Source organism: Penaeus chinensis, chromosome 21, assembly GCF_019202785.1.
Source record: "Penaeus chinensis breed Huanghai No. 1 chromosome 21, ASM1920278v2, whole genome shotgun sequence".
NCBI lineage: Eukaryota > Metazoa > Arthropoda > Malacostraca > Decapoda > Penaeidae > Penaeus > Penaeus chinensis.
In genome coordinates this window covers 17,822,106-17,844,545 of record NC_061839.1, presented here as the reverse complement: position 1 = coordinate 17,844,545, position 22,440 = coordinate 17,822,106, and the positions used below count along the sequence as shown (strand labels likewise).

The 22,440-nt window shown below is 36.2% G+C and overlaps 1 protein-coding gene across 1 annotated transcript in view; it reads left to right on the top strand.

The window, feature by feature from the left end:
- Window positions 1-18,505: 18,505 nt before the first annotated feature.
- Window positions 18,506-22,440, top strand: part of LOC125036644 — a 14,907-nt gene continuing 10,972 nt past the window's right edge. The window contains exons 1-2 of the mRNA XM_047629421.1: window positions 18,506-18,594; window positions 22,019-22,095. Coding sequence (XP_047485377.1) covers window positions 22,028-22,095 — 68 coding nt within the window. The 5' untranslated portion in view covers window positions 18,506-18,594; window positions 22,019-22,027. The remainder of the gene's footprint in view (window positions 18,595-22,018; window positions 22,096-22,440) is intronic.

Sequence of the window (22,440 nt, the reverse complement as noted above, 5' to 3'; positions counted from 1 at the left end):
TTCACATTTTTTCATGTCTCCAATCAGTCTTTCACAGTTTTGATTATGGGCAGGTATTAATGCACTTTTGGGTTTCCACATATCGATTTCATGCATATCATAGGCCAAGTATGCAAACATCATATCTGTGGTCAGATGTTGGGAAATTAAATCTTTCACACTCAGATTACACAGTTTTTCTGCAGTGAAATTGTGCTTCTCCTTATTTTGAAAAGGGCTGGTGTGTATGGCCATTTTTCACGAATTCCTCTGTTCAAGATCTTTGCAACTCCATCGACGTAATCATGATCAACACCCAAGGGAAGAAGTGTACCATCTGCATTATACAGATGTCTGTTGATGGACGAGAACTAGCTGCTAGGACAGCCAAGTTCACAGCCAATCCTGGCATACCTCCTCGAAGTTTCAATAGCAGTTCTGAAAAGGGTCATTTTATTGCTGTCCACAGCAGAACGCCAGCACATGAAATAAACTTTTGCAAAATCAAAAATACTTCTGATTGTTCTTGGATTTTTTTTTTCAGTGCTTTCAGACACTTTATGGTGTTCTTTATTCCAATCTTCGATTTATTGGGCAAATCACCATCACAAACTCCTTCCAGCTTGGTCAATATGGTGTCAATGGTCAGGCAGATGTGTAGGAGGGAACAAAAAAATCCCAGCCACCTGACACCAACTGGCAAAAGACATTTCTGCAATATCTTCACTGTTGCATATAAATGGGACTTCTGCATTGTTAGTCTGATTCCATTTCGGTCTGTTAAATTCCCGTCTTTGCGCCTGATAATCAACACTTCCGAGTGATCCATTGCTTCCTTGTACTTTTGCATCATACCAATCAATATCTTCCTTGAGGATTTCTCGGGGTTGTTTCTTTGCCTTGAATGACACAATCACAGTTTTCGAGAATTTTGTCTTCAGTGTTACATTTCTGATGGAGTCGTAGTACTCTTTCTTTATTTTCTTTATTTTTTTTTTTCATATACCAAGGTGATACTGTCTTAATGCCGAATTTGCTATTCAACGCAGCAATTTCCGCCAGCAACTTGGATAAAATCTGAGATTCCGTAATAGTCAAATTATTGCATGGCAAGCTATCTTTTGACCATCCTTTTAGTGTCTGGTTACCATGTCCTTTTAAGGCACAGTATCGAGCAAGAATGTCACTCTTCGTCAGTGGTCTAGGTGGCAAAACATCAATGGTATCAAACTCTTTCAGTATACGTGTATCGGCACGGCGCAAACCACCACGTCGAAGTGCCATATTGCCACTGACGAGATCGTCACCACAATATAGGCGAGCGAGTAAAGTGCATTATTAAGGTAGCACAAGTTTATATGGAAATGCATAGTGACTGGGAATCTTTACGGAAGTCCCCAGGAATCATTCGCAATGACCTAAGTTACCTTATGTTTGATTCTGCCATAATGTCGGATGAACCGAAATGCCCTTCCGTGGGTCATGCGGGTCACCGCACCTCATCCCAGCGCCGGAAATGGTATTATACTTTAATCAAAAATTGCGAATAGTAGATATTTTTTGATTTGTCTAATAATTTGCATGTCGTCGTTTAAGCATAGTAGGCGCCTGTTTAGCAACTTGCTGAATGATTCTGAAAAAGTCGGATTTATTGAAACACTCTAGACTGTGCGCCCGAGTGTATGAGTGTGCGCTCGAGTGTATGAATGTGCGCGCGAGTGTATGGGTGTGCGCCCGAGTGTATGAGTGTGCGCGAGTGTATGAGTGTGCGCGCGAGTATATGAGTGTGCGCGCGAGTGTATGAGTGCGCGTGAGTGTATGAGTGTGCGCGCGTGTGCCAGTGTGCCGTGTCTGCCTTCCTAGGCGACGAGGAGTGGGTTGGTAGCCCATGGTACTCTACGAAGGGATATTTGAACCAAGTTGAGCATTTTTCCTCAACTCACTTGAAAGGGGACCAGGAACCATAAGTAGTAGTATACATGTTTTAGGATAAGGTTTCTTCTTACTCTCCCTTCCTCCCGTTGTACACCCTGTTTGCTTATGGGTGATTACGTAAGAGCATATTTATATTTACCCTACACCCCCTTATCTTCCCTACCTCCCATTTTCGGTCGGGGGGGTGGGGGGTAAAAAGAAAATGAGACAACCGAGGTGGAGGGTAATATGAGCTATAGAGGACTCCTGACGGCAGAAAAGCGAGATATTACAACATTATTTTATGGTCACGTGGACCGCATAGTTACGGCGTAGGATGTCTTCAGTGCTATTGTATATTGTATTTTGTGATGTGCAATAACTATTGATCCGATCTGAATTAAATAAAGAACAAGAGATAGAGCAATTGTTGTAAAAAGTAGCCAGTAAGCAAGCGAAAAAATATGAAAAATTAATAGAAAATTATGAAAAAAGTTTGAAGGTCGATTACTCGTAAAGTTATTTTTCTTCATATTTCGGACAGAACGTCAGTATGCGCATAGAACTACTTATCGCTTTTTTTTAATTCAAAATATATTTTTTAAACGAATATTTAACTTTTTTTATTCTCTCTTTTTTTTGCAGGTATGTAAAATAAATTTATTAATAAATTTCCAAATTGGAATACGTTTTGTTTATATGACCTAGAGGTTTTCTCAGCAAAAGTAATATAGAAAATTAAGGGATAACTTTGGGATGTGAGAAGGCTAGAGTTAACCTTTTTTTTTTTTTTTAATCTGTTTTTTTGTTGTGCCTACAATTCCCTTCGGTCAAATTAAATAAAATTCAGTATAAAGATGCGTAATAAAGTACTCTTTCATCCTACCAAATTTCATAAAAATCTGTAAGACCATTTTCTATTTTTCAACAAAAAAGTGAAAATCGGCATTTTTTCAGGGACGGTCCCCTTTACTTCTATAGTGGAACAGTGAAGGCGACTGGCTTTTTTATTCAGTGCTATCTAAAAGTTATCATATACTTTGTTCGTGTGTTAGCCTCTGGGTTCGTATTGCAAGGCGCCCCTTTGCTCCTGTTCGATGTTAAGTAGAGTGCTGTTTTGGACTGCAAGATAAAGGGATGGTGGATATTTAAATAGTTATATCTTCCTCTTAAATAGTTATTCAATGTTATACTGGACCGTCTTTAGTATTTGATTTTTTTTTTTTTTTTTTTTTTTGTCGTTTGTGTTCAGTTCTATTGTCCTGCATGTGCAGTTTAAGTGTTATTGTTTCTTTACGTTTAATCTTTGTTTTGTTTTGTTTTTAGTTTTGAGGTCAGTCTGTTTTTACTTCAACTTTATTATGTGTTCTTTTATGTTCAATTTTTAAAATTAAATGTAGAAGTTTTATTTTATTTTTCGTAAAACCCCTGCTAGCTATATTCCACTCAGTGGAAATTGATTTAGAAATTGGAAACCGAAGTCAGATACCGCATTGATATAGATGTATAACAATCCTCCCTGACCTGGCCTCGAACCTAGGTCACTGACTTCGGTTTCGAATTTCTAAATCAATTTCCACCGAGTGCCCACGGGGAGTGTGTGTAAAACCTCGCTATCATTACTCATGTACGAGTAGATAGGTAATGTCTATGGAAGCTAGTTAGATCCTAGTTGCACATTCCTTTTGAGGGTCGTGTGGCATGGTTGGTTTAGTACTGGCCCTCCGTTCTCATACCCGGAGTGACCTATGTTCGAGGCCAGGTCAGGGAGGATTGTTATACATATATATACATATATATATATATATATATATATATATATATATAATATACATATGAATATATACACATATATGTATGTGTACATATATAAATATATAAATATATACACATATTTATATATATATATGTATAAATATATGAATGATATACACATAGTTATATATACATATATATATATATATATATATATATATTCATTCTCATTCATACCTTTTCTACATATACAAATTAATAACTTTAAATATATATATGTATTTATATATATACATACATATGTATATGTATGTGTATAAGCATTAACACCTCGACTTTTGTTCACTACAGACCTTTGTGGCAAAGTCGATCGAGGGGCGTGGGCCTCCCCAAGATGGACACAGATGTTGTTAGTGCTGAAGCATGGGTTAGGAAGCGCATGGACGAAGACCAGATTGCGTGTAGTATTGAAAAAGCTGGCGTGGCACAAAATTCACACACTTGCATGGCCATATGTTCCAGCATATGCACCTGTTCTAAGTTCAACATGTTTCTTTCTATGAACTAATGCCTGTTTTTTACTCATACTGTCTAGCTATATCTATCTACGTTTATCTGATTAATTTGTTGTACATCCATATATATATATATATATCCGTACACAATTATACACATATAAAAAGACTACTATGCGTTTAGTCTTGTCCGCTATTTTCCTGTCAGAATTAAATTTTCAAAGGTTTCCCTTCTCATGGAGTCTAATCTGCCTCTTTCTCACAATCAATATCACCTTACGCAAAACATTTAGAAATGTTATATTATTTAACTCAATCGGCATGTATGGCAGGAATAAATGCCATGCTCACTGTAATGCAAGTTTATTTATTGTGTTTACACACAGATGGCTCTACAAGATGTTTAGTCACCAATGAGTCAGGTATTAGTCCTACCTTTTTCACCTGTTTACCCTTTTCCTTGACTTTTGGAATGGGTCTTTTGCATTATTTCATTGTTTTAAATGCTACCAAGGTTTTAATAACAATTTTAATAATCACAACATCAATAATAATCATAACAGTATCGATATCAATTGCATTAAAAAGAAAAACACATTTTCCCGCCAATTCAAGGAACATGGAAATCAGGATCGGTCACTAGGGCCTACTGATGAGTACATTTGGAGCCATCTGTAAGTAACAATATTCGCAAAAAAAAAAAAAAAAAAAAAAAAAAAAAAAAAAAAAAAAAAAAAAAAAACTACAGGGGCAGAACATAATTCCGTGGTGGTTGGGTTAATATTCCAAGCCATTGCTCTTGACTGATCATTTTTTTGTTTAACTGCAAACTATCATAGCTTTCAATCTTCTTTTACTTGCACTCCCCTCCCCCCTTTCTCCGAGAATAGGATTCATCTAAGGTAATGCAGTCTACATTACCTATCAAACATACACATGCACAACAGTGTATATATATATATATATATATATTCATATATATATATATATGAATATGTATTCATATATATATATAAATGAATATGTATATATATGTATATATGTGTGTATGTATATGTATATATATATATATATATATATATATATACGGTTGTGCATGTGTAAATTTATTGTGGATTTTTCTACCGTAGTATCAACACGGTGTATGTATCTTTATGTTTATATAAATTGCTCGAAACAATTAGGGGAACACTTGTATTTAATTTCAAAACTCAATATCGATTGTGCAAATGTTACAAATTTTGTACTGAAACTAAATTCCCAATGTACCTTGAACAATAGAGCGTCAAACTGGCCAAGAAGAACAAAAGTTAACCCTTGGAGGACCGAATTACGAAATGATGTTGAAAAACAAAGTGCCTGTAGAGAGAAATGACAATGGAAGAAATGATGAATTTGCAGCACAACACATTGCACAGCCACTTTAGTAGTGGGTATGCCCTCCACGCACCTGTATGCACTCTCGACAACGTCGTGGCATGCTCCTGATGAGGCGGCGGATGGTGTCCTAGGGGATCTCCTGCCAGACCTGGATCAGCACATTGGTAAGCTCCTAGACAGTCTCTGCCGAATGCGCCGATACATAATGTCCCAGACGTGCTCAATGGGGTTCAGGTCCGGAGAACGTGAGGGCCAGTCAACAGCAAACAAACTTAGATGATATCGTGTTTTGTAGCGACCGTGATACAACTTGAAACAATGTATTGAAGAGTTAGGGGTTTTGGGATGCTACAGAAAAGGCCTTTAGTTCAGGACACCAAAGTGACATCGTATACATATAAATATATAAATATATATATATATATATTTATATTTATACATTCTTTTATATAAAAAAAATATATATATATTTATACATTCTTATATATATATAAATATATATATATTTATACATTCTTACATATATATATAAATGTGTATATATATATATATTTATAAACAAATATATATGTATGATAAATATATATACACACATAAACATGCATACATATGTATATATGTATACACTACTCAAAACAATTAGGGGAACACTTTATTTTTGGGATATCACAGACATATCGTCGCATTGAAGATTGCCACTCCGCTAGTTTGCAACCTTAGCGACCTGTGAATCAATTCCACTGCCACTGGCGCCCAATAATGCTCATGGATAAGTGCATTGTACAGACGTGACCGAGTCTGGATACGACGTAGGTAGCGATATGCGGCATGCAACATCGTTCAGCATGATTCATTTGGTGGTGAGTCGGTTATGGTCTGGGGAGGTATATCTATGGAGGGTCGCACAGACCTTCATGTACTTAATCAAGGTATCCTGACAGCTGTTAGGTATAGAGATGAAGATATCAGACCCATTGTTCGACCCTACGCCGGTGTAGTGGGCCCCGGATTTCTTCTGGTACAGGACAATGTCCGACCTCATGTGGCCAGAGCGTGCCGCCAGTTTCTGCGACGATATGTCTGTGATATCCCAAAAATAAAGTGTTCCTTAATTGTTTTGAGTAGTGTATACATATATACATATGTATGTATGTTTATGTGTGTGTATATATATTTATTATACATATATATATTTGTTTATAAATATAAATATACATATTTATATATATAAGAATGTATAAATATATATATATATATATATATATATATATATATATATATATATAAGAATGTATAAATATATATATATATATTTTATATATAAGAATGTATAATTATAAATAAATATATATATATATTTATATATATACGATGTCACTGTAGTGTCCTGAACTAAAGGCCTTCTCTGCAACTTATATTGTTTCTACACACCACTCTTCCCTTCGCAAGGATGTAGAAAGTTTAAATGCATTTCTCTGATTCAGTCAAAAAAATTTCTTATTACATACATTGTTTTTTGTATGAAAAGTGGAAGATGCATAAGGTTTTGCAACTCATCGTATCTAAATATAAATATATATATATATATACATATATATATATACACTGATCACTCTGGGCCACACTTGGGTTCGAGTCCTGGTCAGGGAGGGATGTCATTTATCTATATCAATGCGCCACTGCATTATTCCATCTTTCAAAAATACCTCAGTACATCTGACTTAGGATTTGAATTCCTATATCAATTTTCACGGGGAAAGTGTGTAAAACTTTACTCTGCTCCGCTGCATCACACAGTACTGTAGGTAATTTCTATGGAGCTAGTTGTATACTCCTTTTAGTGGGTCGGGTGGTATGGCTGGCTTATTACTGGTCCAAGGTAACCCAGTGCATTGGCAACTTCCTAGCTAAGCCCCGCTTTTTTTTTTTTTTTTTTTTTTTTTTTTTTGCAAGTATAGTTTTTATCTATTTTTCTTGTTTTTCATGGTTTCGTTTTCGATTATTTTTTCTACTGCTGTTATAACTGAACCAAAGAAAATGCACTGAAAAAAACAGATTGAACCAGTCAAAAAATGGGGCAGAGCTAAGGACGTCATCACGTTTACCCAGTGAAAGTTCGCTGTGAGATATTAGATATAGCAAGATCGATAATTATTTTCATAGTTTTCTTAATATTCGTATAATAAGCCGAAGTAAAACAAAAATTTACCACCTCTTTATTTCTGATAACGAAAAGTTCCTTACCATTAACAGCCGTCAGAATACTCTTGAGAAAAAAGTCGGTTTCATTTTTTTAGTTCAATAGCATAAGGGGAAATGAAGCTACCTGATTGTATGTTCCTTGGTACAGGTCACTCTGGGTCATATAAAAAATATCAGGAGTGTCAGGGTTCGAGTCCTAGTCAAGGAGGATTGTAATTCATCTATATCAATGCGCCAATGCATTATTTCATCATTCATAAATACCTCAGTACATCTGACTTAGTATTTGAATTTCTAAATTAATTTCCACTAAGTACCCACGAGGAGTGTGTAAACCTTTCGCTATCATTACTCTAGTATGAGTAGATAGGTATTGTCTTTGGATCTAGTTAGATCTTAGTTGCACACTCCCTTTAACGGGTTGTGCGGTACAGCTGGTTTAGTACTGGTTGTTTTGGGTCATACATGAAGTGTCTGGGCTCGAGTCCTGGTCAGGGAGGGTTATAATTTATATATATCAGTGTGCCATCCAATCCTTTCAAAATTGAGTTCGAGCCATAGACAATTGATCCATAATCTACTTTAGACCTAATCAGGGCTTTATTATCTTTAGGAAAGGTGTGCTATTAGCTCTCTATTTATTACCAGGAATGCACCTTAAGAAATTTAGTGCTCTTTGACCTTTATTCTATAATTGACCAATGCGGTCTTTCCAATTGAGTCTATGATCAAAGAGTAGACCAAGAAATCTAACAGAATTTTGGAAAGGTATTGGGTGGTTGTCTAGAGTCAGCCCAATGTTTAGCTTCCTGTTATGCGAAAAAAGTACGCCAATACTCATCATTATGGAAAACTTAAAACTCCACTGGAATCATGTCCAGTGCCAGTTGGATGCTATTTGCAGAGAATTCTACATTACTGTTGGAATGCCATAATGCACATGTCGTAGGTTTTTCTGTATAAAAAAATGCTGAAATCTAAAATTGTAAATGTTTCTTGAATGTAATTGTCCAGTTTTACAAGTCCATTCGGAAGCCGCACTGCACATCAACTAGTAAATTCCTGTAATTTAAGAAATGCAATAACCTACTGTTAACAATTCGTTCCATGGCCTTGCATAGGCAACTTGTCAACACAAATGGGTGGTAGGAGATGACGAATCTGGGATTTCCCCCTCCTTTCAATATGGGAATGATGTGGGCGAAGTGCCATGAGTTTGGAAAGTCTGGCTTTTACAAAGTTCATTGCAGACTTCTAGCAACTTAATTATGGTATCATAATTAAGATGCTTAATTATCTCATATCGAATCTCACTGGGGCCTGGGGATGTTCCTTTACAGGCTTCTAGGGCTCTAACGAGCTCATTCATTGTTAGGTCTTGGTTGTAACCATTCATCTCCTGTGGCAAAATGAATAGGTTACAACTCAGCCACTTCCTTGGTAGTCAGGAATGCAAGATGGTAATTTGTCAGCATGGTCATTGCCATAGATACCATATCTCTTTTTGTTTGTCTAATTGTTCTACAAGCCCTAGCTCTTGATAGTTTGTAATTGCAAAAGTTATCATTATGATGACGTTTTTGAAAAGCCCTATTGCGATCACACAGAGCCCTGCGCCAATCTAGTGTCCACCATGGGATTCTATGTTTAAGGCTAAGTTTTAAGGAATGGATATCATTGCTACATCTAGTATACAATTTTGAATATTGTTTACTTTATCATTAATGGTTACTCCAAGGTCGAGTTTGAAGCTCCTTGTGAAGGCGACCCAGTCTGCTCTGTTTACGTTAAATTTCGGCGTTGAAGGCATTCTTGTTGTGTCACATTTTTATTTAATGCAAATAGGAAAGTGTTCGCTCCCAATGACTCGTCAGTGGTGACACCTGAGTCGTCAATAGGACACCTTCAAATTGAGGACAAGATGACAAAGTTGAAGAGGCAAATTTGAGTTGGAAAGTATGATTGGAAAATAATAATTTAATGAAGGCGCCCATGTTCCCCTTTATGCCGTGAGATGATAGCCGTTTCAGAATATAATATCACTAAGTAGTATCGTATATCTTTTACAGGTCGAAGTAAATACAATAGAAAGCTGTTGGATTCAAGGTACAACATAAGGTGTAGATTGACCATTCTTTTATGCAGTTTGTATAAATTGCTAGTAAGAATAACGGGACGGTAGTGTTGAGTGAGGGTGCTGGATTTATTAGGTTTAATAAAAGGTAGAATAAATGCTTCAAGCTAGTGAGGTGGAAAGTTTCCAGTTGTCCAAATATTGCTGAAAATTACCAGTAGAACGTTTAACCCAGTGCCACCAGGGAAAATGAATAAAAAATAGGAAAAATGCTGTGTTCATTTATTATATATTTTGTGAAATGTCTTTGCACATAGATGGCTCTGCTAGTGCTTAGCCACAAAGGACCTTACCTGATTTGAATTGGCGGGAAAAATGTGTTTTTTCTAGTGCTCTAAATATCGATGGTGGACCCCCCCACTTGTGTATGAAATTTTGATGAGCGAACTTGTTGATAACAAAGTAGCAATAAACAATATGTCTCGTGCCACAAGAGCTACCCTGGAGCACGGGGCCTCTCATGTCGCTTGACATTGTTGCTTCTGAGTTTCTAAAGTAATTTGAAATAGAGTAAAAACTGTTATTACAGATCCTTTTGCACTTTTTAGTGCTTTGCCTGCATCTTCAGTGCTCTTGCTTTAGCAGGTGACACGAGACTACAGTAGGCGAAGTCATCACCCTTCCTCAGACCCGCAGCTCTCTACTACACTAAGGTAGCCCTTTTGGGCTTTGACTCCTGAGTAGGGAGGCCCAGTCGTCTAAGGCGTCTTTTGGGCACACCTTTTCTTTTATTTTGAATTCTTTACCCTTTCATATGACTTTCCTGAGCCTAACGGAGTTCCTTGCGAACTCCCATATTCGCTTGGGGGGTGGGTATTGAATTACCGTCCTTCGCCTTAGCAAGTTCGGCGGTAAGGTGTCCTCCACATAACTCGATCCCCCTTTGGTACTGGAGAACGCAACCAGTCTTCCAGGGGGGGGGGGGGGGTAGAGGATGGAAAAAAACTCTCTTAACTACTGCTGTTAGGTTGATACCAAAAGTTACCAAGAATTTTTTTTTTTTTTTTTTTTTTTTTTTAACCCTTTGGGACTATTATTAGTCTCGTCCTATGGTCACGATATTATAGTTCTCTAAGAAACGCATTTAACACACCTCGTCCCTGACGAGGCCGTTTCCCTGAGAAACTACCATATTTATGTCGGAGACCGTGAGGGTAGGGGTGGAGGCGGACTCGCCATGTAGCTCCACCAAAGCCTCCCTTTTACTGAAGTGAATTTTAATTCTACTTTTGTTTCTCGTATGCAAAATAAAATTTAATGTCACGTATCTGACTATATGTTCAGTTTATTGTCCACCTGATAATGTGATAATCTATGATGAGCTCTTTGCTCTTCAGGATAGTCTGCCGGAAAATAAATTAATTCTAGGTGATTATAATGCTCATCATACGTTATGGGGTTCCCTGCGGGTGGATGGTAGAGGTAAGCAAGTAGTTCAGTTGGTTAATGAGTCTGATCTGGTCCTTCTGAACGATGGTAGTCCGACAAGGAATGATACCCCGGACGATAATACCGGTAATTAAAGCTTTATTGACGTATCACTGGTCTCTTCATCAATAGCACCCAAGTGCCTGTGGCACACCATTAACGACTTGTTGGGAAGTGATCATCCTATTTTTATTGAGTATTCATGCGACACAGTGCGAACGCCTTCAGCGCTTAAATTTAACATACAAAGAGCAGACTGGGTCACCTTCACAAGGAGCGTCAAGCTAGAACTTACTGGAGAAACCATTGATGAATTAGTAAACAATATTCGATTTTAGATGCAGCATTGCTATCAATTCCTAAAACTTCGACAGATAGCGTTAAGCATAGAGTTCCATGGTGGACACCAGATTGCCACAGGGCGCTGTACCAACATAATAGGACCTACAGGCTTTTCAAAAATAACATCAATAACGAGAACTTTTGCAATTACAAACAAGCAAGAGCTAGGGCTCGTAGAATAATAAGACAAGCAAGAAGAGACTCCTGACGGAGATTTGTCTCTACAATAAATCTTTCAGAATTAAAAACATCATTCACAAGGGTACATATTTCGATTCATCTAGAGACATTGCTAATGCACTAGCCAGGCAGTTCTCTTATACAAGCAGCTCAGACAATTACCATCCTGCATTCCTGACCATCAAGGAAGCGGCTGAGCTGCAACCTATTCACTTTACCACAGATAACTTTGATTATAATAAAGATCTAACAATGGATGAGCTTGTCCGAGCCCTAGAAACCTGTAGAGGAACATCCCCAGACCCTAATGAGATTCGATATGAGATGATTAAGCATCTTAATCATGATGCAGTGAAAGTTGCTAGAAGTATACAATGAAATTTGGAAAAGCCACACTTTTCTAAATTCAAGGCATTTTGCCCACATCATTCCCATATTGAAAGGAGGAGGTAATCCCAGATCTGCCATCTTCTACCGCCCAATTGCGTTGACAAGTTGCTTATGCAAGGTCATGGAACGAATTGTAAACAGTAGGCTACTGCATTTTTTAAATTCCAGTAATTTGCTAGTTGATGAGCAGTGCGGCTTCAGAAAGGGACGCCAAACTCTCGATCAACAAGTAAAACTGGACAGTCATATTCAAGAGGCAATTGCCCCCCAAAAATTATTTGATTTCAGTAATTTTAGATATAGAAAAAGCTTATGTCATGACATTTCGATATAGCCTACTCAGAAAACTTTATGCTTTTGGATTACGTCATAACTTGGACTGTTTTATTAAAAAAATTATTTCTGACAGAACTTTTGCTGTCAAATTGTTTTTTGATAATGTCACTTTTTTGGACATTTCATTCCAGTCAAACGGGGTCCCACAAGGAAGTGTCTTATCACCAACATTATTTCTATGTATGATAAATGATATCTTACCAGCTCCTCCTCGGAATCTTAAATATTCACTGTACACTGATGATTGTGCATTATGGCATTCCGGCAGTAATGCAGAATTCTCGGCAATTCGCATCCAACTGGCACTGAATATGATTCATAACTGGGGCCTCCAGTAGGGTTTTCAGTTTTCCACAAGAAAGAGTATTTGGGGTAATTTTTCACATAGGAAGAAGCCGAACGTCAGGGTAACTCTAGACAATCACCCAATACCTGTTCAAAATTCTGCTAGATTTCTTGGTCTACTCTTTGATCGTAGATTTAAATGGAAAGACCACATTGGTCAGTTAAATAATAAATGTTAAAGAATATTAAATTTAATATAGTGCATTTCTGGTAACAAATGGGGAGTTGATAGAAAGTCTTTACTGATGATATATAAAGCCCTGATTAGGTCTAAAGTAGATTATGGGTCAATCGTGTATGGCTCGGCATCGCAATCAAGTTTGAGAGGTTTGAATGCTGTGCAGGCTGTTTGTTTGTGTGTGTGTCTTGGAGCCCTAAAATGCACTTGGATCGAGCGTCTTGAGGTGGAGTCAGGAGTACTTCCCCTCCGACTCAGACGCGGCCAATTAGCACTGACCTATGCCGCAAAGGTGGCTCAATACCCGAGCCACCCTAATGGCAATGGAGGCTCTAGGCCCTTTGCCATGCGACTCCACTACCTCGTCGAGAAAGTCGGTATAGATCTCTCTACCATCGATACCCTGGTTCAGTCAAACATAGCGCCATGGGACACCCCAACTTTTCTAGAGGTAGAGGTACGCCAGAGGTTCAGAGAGATCCTTGTTAAACATCTCCCTTTTTTATATATATACCGACGGCTCCAAGACAGATGAGTGTGTGGGTGTATGGTCGACTGAAAGTGAACTAAAGTTCAGACTGTCGAATCATACATCGATCTTTCTTGCTGAACTTTTTGCCATTGATAAAGCTTTAGATTTTGCACTATCGACGACCCACGATAGAATAGTTATATTTTCTGATTCACTTAAGTTCACTTAAAGCTAGTATATCATTATAAACCACTAAAAATGAACTGCTGGATAATATTATTCGTAATCTACATGGTGCCAACAATTCAATCAAGCTAATATGGGTACCAGGCCACTCTGGTATCCGAGATAACGTAAAATGTTTTCGTATATCAAAGAAAAGCGTAAACGTGCGAGACAGGCAGTACTCGTAATTGGCTCATTGGCGACTTAGTGCAAGTGTAGCAAAAACAATCAAACAAGTAAACTCACAGCGGGCATGACATACAATGTACACGTCATTCCCGTCGGCATTGGGTTAAGGGGGTAGATGGAAGATATATATACCGTCAGGGCTTTCGTTGTATTGCGGCAGTTCAGTAGAGGAATTAGGGGCATTGTAGGACTCTGTAAAGAATAAGGAGGAGATGGGAGAAAAAATATAAGCAACTTGCAAGACAACTGATGTGTATGTCAGTGCGATAATATAGAAAAAATGAAGATAAGTAATTATTCTTATATATAGTTATTGTACAAATATATTTCACCATTGCCTGGGCCTGCACTCCAGCGCCAGTCCAGCTCGTTAATGGCCACTCTTATCCGTTGTCACACATGAAAACAATATGTATATATGTATGTATATATTTATATATATATATATATGTGTGTGTGTGTGTGTGTGCATATATGTATTTATATATATATATATATATATATATATATATATATATATATATATATATATGTATAGATATATGCTAATATATATGTGTGTGTGTGTGTATGTTTGTATATATATGCATATACAGATATAGATAGATAGATATGTATGTATATATATTTATATATATTTATATAAGCATATATATATATAAATATACATATATATATATGCATATATAGTATATCATATATATATGTGTGTGTGTGTGTGTGTGTGTGTGTGTGTGTGTGTGTGTGTGTGTGTGTGTGTGTGTGTGTGTGTGTGTGTGCATATATATATATATATATGTGTGTGTGTGTGTGTGTGTGTGTGTGTGTGTGTGTGTGTGTGTGTGTGTCTGTGTTTTGTTTCCATATGTGACAATGGTTGTGTGGCAATTGAAAAGTATCTCCTCCGAGACGCAGGCCCAAGCAATGGTGAAATATGCTTATACAATAACAAAATATAAGGAATAACAGTATATAAGAATAATTGCTTATCTTCATTTTTCTATTTACATCACAATGACATGCACACCAATTGCCCTGCACATTGTATGTATGGAGCCGTAGCACTGTACTAATACTAAAATATTTAAGTAACCGAGACAACGAGGTAAACACAGCCTGCCATAAATTGCCTCGGTTTAATTTTCATCACTGATATTATCTTATAGCATTAATTAACACACACAAAAGAACACAATAGCATATTTTCTATGTAAAATGCCTGTAAAATGTTAAACATGCACTTTAGTTTACAGTCTCGCGCTTTGCATTCACAGGGATGGATAATGTAGAAAAACTGAAGATAAGTAATTGCTCTTACATATTGTTAATATACTAATATATTTGACCATTGCCTGGGCCTGCACTCCAGCTTTGCCCGGGCTATGCCCATGAGAAGAGCCTGGCCTGTGTTGACTAATGCCTACTCGCTAACGTGTGTCAGCTGTTGCTGACTCGGATGAACTTAGTCCTCACCCGCCGTGGTGCCCAGCCACTGCAGTAACCTCCAGGCAACGACTGCAAATTCTCGCCCCGCCCGCCGACCCCTCGGATGGGAGGCCGACACGTTACCACTGTACTAGCCCGGAGGCTATGAGTAAGAGAGGTGTCGTGGATAGGTCAGTCATGATAAGTGCTAAAAATTACGAGTGAGAAGTGATCTGTGATTGTGATGTGATAGTGTATATTTAGAGCATATATCCCAACCAAAATAAAAATAATAATTCATCCTCAGGTATCACAAGTCTATAAAATTCAATATTGTACCATGCATACATGGACTTTTAAATTAAAAGGAGTGCCAGAAACTAGTAATACTAGGTTCCATTACCATAGGAATAAGTTCATAAGGTCCCAATACTCATCGAGAATGCCACAGTAGATAGAACAGAAAAAGAATATCAAATTACAAAATCATAAAAAAATGACAAGCATGTCCCCATACCCACAGTGCCAAATCGCAAGGGTATTACAGTTTTCCCTCAAGTAGAATCGCTAAGGAACAGCCAGTACATCACAAAATCAGGTAGGTTTAATTAAACATGGTTACCATAAAGCAACAAGTATTATCAGCCACTCGACAGAAGATACGCCAGATAAAATATGCATTAACAAAGCGTAATTCAAGCGATGGCACCTCAATCTAGTGCCAGATGCTGACCCCGCAACCCGTGGACGCGCTTGGCCGAGATACCTCTCCGAAAAACTGCTAGATACAAAATCACCTTTCCAACTTCCTCTAACCCCAAACACTATCCTTACCCATTTCAACATCGTGCTAAATCCTTCTCTCCCACATTATCCACCTCCTTCCCTCAACTCCTCTGCTGCAATCCTACAAATTATATACATTATAATGCATTGGCTCATTATAACGTAGTGCGTATGTGCGCTCAGACAGACACTGGTCAAACGTATGAGCACGTATGGACGGAAGTGCGCAGGTGCATGCATGTTTGTGTGTACATGACCTTGTGTATGTGTATGCAAGTCACATAGACTAGGAATAGGGAGAAATCAAATATATGTAATAAAGAAACCATACATAGAAGTGACATATAATAAGAATGAAATCATAAGAATAGTGGAAGGCTTTCACAGGATTCTAACTAGCCTAGAAAACAGGCAGGTTTCCTAAGTGGATTCTCAATAGACCACATTCACACGCTCACCCAAATAAGAGAAAAAATGCACGAAATATAGGAAACCCCTGTGTATGGCAATCATCAATTATGAAAAGTCATTTGACTCATACCAGCATTACTAGAAACTATTCGAAGACAGGGAGTAGGGAGGTATATTGTAAAATATTGGAAGATATATATGAAGATGGGACAGCAACCATCAAGCCCTACACAGAAACCGATAAAATACCAATTAAGAAAGGTGTTAGAGGGCGATACTATCTCATCATAACTGTATACAGTTTGCCTTGAGGAAATATTCAAGAAGCTAGAATGGAACGGAAAGGGTATCAAAATAGGAGACGAATACCTAAACAATCTAAGATTTGTAGATGATATTGTTCTCTTCAGTGAATCTGAAAATAAAATGCAGCAACTAATAAACGATCTGAATAGAGAAAGTCTCAAAGTCGTACTTAGGATGAACAAGATAAAGATTAAGATCATGTTCAACAGTAGAGGTCCATTCGAACAGATACATGCTAAAGGCGAAGCATATATACCTAGGACAACTCATGCAGACAACTCGTGCAGACAAACACATCTAGTGAAGAGGAAATTAAGTGACGCATCAGTGTAGGCTGGAGCGCCTTCGGCAGAGACAGTAGCATACTAAGAGGCTCCTTTCCATTATGTTTAAAAGGAAATGTCTTTACCCAATGCATCCTCCCAGTTATAGCCTATGTAACAGAAACATGGACTACAACCAAATTACTGGAGAGGAAACTAATAAGTGCTCAGAGAGGGAGAGAGAGGTTGATTCTGGGAATTAGCCTAAGAGATCGGATGAGGGTGACGTGGACCAGGAAACAGACATACTCGGGAGAATCAAAAATAAAAAAAGGCAATGGACAGGTCATATATGTCGGAGACAGGACGACAGATGGACAAAGAAAGTAACAGACTTGGCTATAGATAAGACCAATGACAAGATGGCAAGACGAAATGACGAAAATATGGAGACCAAGACTGGAAATAAAAAACGAAAGACAGACAAAGTTGGAAAAGATTGGGAGAGGCCTACGTGATACAGTGTGTGTGTATGTGTATGTGTGTGTATATAATTATATACATACATATATATGTATACAGACATTTATATATATATATACATATAAATGTATATATATCTTTCTATATATATACATATATATGTATATATATCTTTATATATATATATATATATATATATATATATGTATGTATGTATGTGTGTGTGTTCACAGGTTTACTAAGTACACCTATGAATTAATTAAAATACTAGTTGCACCATTTGTATATACACATTCATGAAAATATTTGTGCATATATGCACCTATACATATATATATATATATATATATATATATATATATATATATATATATATATGTGTGTGTGTGTGTGTGTGTGTGTGTGTGTGTGTGTGTGTGTGTATGTATATTTATATATATTTCATATATGCATATAAATTTACATATAAACATATATGTGTATATATGTATGTATGTATGCATATACATATATATATATATATATGTGTGTGTGTGTGTGTGTGTGTGTGTGTGTGTGAATATAAATGTATATATGTACATGTGAATATATACATACATATATATATATTTATATATACATATATATGTTTACGTATACACACAAACACACATACATAAATATATGTGTGTGTGTGTGTGTGTATGTGTGTGTGTGTGTTATATATATGTGTGTATATGTCTTTATATTTATATATATATATATATATATATATATGTGTGTGTGTGTGTGTGTGTGTGTGTGTGTGTGTGTATGTGCATTTGTGAGCATTTCCACAGGTTTAATAATTATACCTGCTTATCAAAACACCAGTTGTGATACGTTACAAGTGTGAGAGAGCGAGATTGAAATTAGTCAGAGTGCAACAGTCTGCAGGCTTCCTCCGACGTGGAGAGTTCAAGCAGTCACTGAGTAAGGTACGGAGTCTTATCTATTTTTTTGTTGATTTATTCATTTTTATTTGAGTAGTTTTAATACCTATTATTAATGAAAGGAGCTGTAATTTAATGTCGGTAATGTTACACTCCCTTGATAAAAGTTGCGTGTATGTGCGCAATTAATGCATTTATTATATGCACTGATAAGCAACATTACTTCACATGAAAGATTAGCCTGTAGTTTTGATCATGTTTTAAAGAGATTAATTCACTATTCCATGGTGACCAGGCTTAAATCACACTTGCCCTAACTTATTACCAATCCAAATCTTATAATCAGGGTATCATTATCAAGAACTAGTTTTCTTGGACAGCGTGTTACGGTTCTAGAGGGACATATTCGCTATTTACTTTGCCTTAATGCAACTGTTCAACCATATAACATGTTTGAAAAGTCGCAATTCTATAGATCTGAGAATTAATTAAACGTGGCGCTTTGCAATCTCGATAACTGACCTTATTTAGAAAACATTTCTAAGTACAGGCACTCTAAGATACCCTATATATATTTTAGATGAACCAGGAAGAATTCCGGATTTCATCATATATTTGATTGAAATATAAATATTTTTAGCTTGCTTATCTGTATAAGTGTATATATATACATATATATTTGTGTGTGTGTGTGTGTATTTATGTATGTGTGTGTGTGTGTGTGTGCGTGTGTAAAATAACTCACATCCGTTACCACTGCTATATATTGTTTCCATCATCATAATGTTGTTTATTATCTATTACAATTGTATATATTCATATGTGTGTGTATTTATATAAATAGATAGATAAATAGGTAGATATAAATACACATACATTTATACTTTTATGTGTATATATATATATATATATATATATATATATATATATATATATGCTATAGACAATACACCACTCAAACTACAAGTACAAATATTCACAAATTAGTGAACCACTATAAACAACTGGTTCAACAGATGAGAGAGAGAGAGAGAGAGAGAGAGAGAGAGAGAGAGAGAGAGAGAGAGAGAGAGAGAGAGAGAGAGAGAGAGAGAGATCGCCCATACCTCACTCTAGTTGTCACCACATAGGACTATGAGGCCGCCTCCCAGTTATTTTGTGTAAGGAATTATGAATCGGGATTTTAGGCTACCCGGATGTGGGAGGGGGATTAATATTTGTGTGAAAGCAAAACATAGCTTTTTTCGCTGATAGACACTCTCCAAGAAAAGTAAAAGGTAATGGAAGCTACACGGCTGAACCCAATGATCATAAGAAATTCTTACTTTGGAAGTTTGGAAATAATAGCATGGCTTTGACCTGACCACATGGGCCCAACTGTGTGTCCTTAATAATCCATAATTTTAGAACATTCGGACACAGTTTTAAAAAATTTGGTGACTTCGACTCGGAGTCAAGGAAAATGTCCGACATTATTCTGGTTTGTTTACAATAGCCAAGGCAAACGCGAGGCAGCAGTCGTACGGTTATCTAGTCAAAGTTTTGTCTTCTGTGTCCGCCGAAGAAGAGGCCTTTACTGAGAATTATCTTACCTACCTAAGAACAAATATATACTTATACATGTACACACACACACACACACACACACACATATTCCAATTTCTCACACACGCAGAACACACACACGAATAACACACACACGCACACGCACACACATACACACACACACACACACACACACACACATATATATATATTCTAATTTCACACACACACACATGCACAACACACACGCGCACACGCATACACACCCACTAGGAGAAATTGAAAGAAGAAAAAAGACCAACACTATATTTTTTCCAAGAACCGGTGATAATGCTTTGCATGCTTCAAGATTCGGATTAAATTAGATATTATCGTTTTCTTGTCGCAGGGACGGGGCAGGGAAGTCATATATATATATATATATATATATATATATATATATATATATATATATATATATACATGTGTGTGTGTGTGTGTATGTATATATATATACATTTTATTCTAATACTGAATGGCGTTACAGATTTTGAGGCCGTTTTTCTTCTGCAATACTTAGTGAGACTGAAGGCAAAGTGCAATTTCGCATAAATGTGAAAAGGGAGTAAGAGTTTCAACGTTGGAAAGGAAATACTGCAATAATAAAAAAAATACATCTGTCCCTACATCTGTTTTAACAAGCATCGTGTGTTTTCAATAGGAGAGATAGGGAGAGATGAAATATAGCTGCCTAGGCTATATGTCAAGAACACTAATGCATGAATGTACACATAATTCAGTATATAGGTTTTCATGCTGTGAATATATATCCAGAAAATATATTCTCGTGATGTTAAAGTACGCAAGTGGAATGGTGCTTTTACTGTATGGATATGCGTCTGTCCCCCTAAATAAGAGAGAAGATAAATGAATATAAAAAAAAAAAACATGTGTATGGCATTCGTCGATTACGAAAAGGCATTTAAATCTGTACAGATAACAGCAATCCTAGAAGCTATTGGAAAAGAAGAGTATCGGAAATCTTTTGCAAATTATTGGAAGATATATACGAAGATGGGACAACGACCATCAAGCCCCATAAAGAAATCTATAAAGTATCAATCAAAAAAGTTGTTAGGCATGGCGATGCCATTTTACCAAAAGTGTTTACAGCTTCGCTTGAGGAAATATTCAAGAAGCTATAAAGGGTCTGAAAGCTTATCAAAATAGGGGACGAGCACCTTAACAATAAGATTTACAGGTAACATTGTGTTTGTGTTCATATATATATATATATATATATATATATATATATATATATATTTAAAAGGTATGAATGAGAATTAATATCTTCACAATACAAGATATGTATTTGACCGGTTTCATGTACAAAATCATGTATTTCTGACAAAGATAGAATCGAAACCGGTCAAATACATCTCTTGTATTGTGAATATATTCATTCTCATTCATACTTTTAATACATTTGTCAACATGAATGCAGTTCATATATATATATATATATATATATATATATATATGTATGTATGTATATATATGTATTTTCATACATATATATATATATATGTATATATACATATATATATTTATGAGTATATATATACATATGTATGTATATGAATACTTATGTATGCATATGTACATACTCACATATTCACGCACGCCCACACACATACATGTATGACATACATGTATATGTGTGTGTGTGTGTGTGTGTGTTTGTGTGTGTATAGTATATATATATATATATATATATATATATATATATATATATATGTGTGTGTGTGTGTGTGTGTGTGTGTGTGTGTGTGTGTGTGTGTATGTGTGTGTGTGTATGTTTATATATATGCATATTTATACATATATATACATATATATGTATGTATGTATATAAAGCATGTTTTTTTGTTTCTATTTCTTCCAGAGATTCAGAATGACGAGGACTTATCGATATGTATTGGCGGCAATTGGGATACTTATAATGATGGCCTTTTGTGTGAGGTAATGTGCAATAATGTACGATGATGGTGTAAGTAGTAGAGATAGTAATGGTTTTGATGATTGATTTTCATAATCAATAATTATTGGTAATGCCTCTCCACTCCTATTGATATAATAATTGTTGGATTTCGTGATGTCATAAGGTATGTTGTCATTATGACTTTGTTATATATTTCTAATGTTATATCGTTATGACCTAGCTTGAAATGAAATTCAAAGTTGTAGGAATGACTGTTACAGTGATATTGGCATTCATGATATTGATAGCATTAATCAAAATGGTAAGGATGATCATTATAATATAATAACGACAATGATAACAATAACAATGATAATAATAATAAT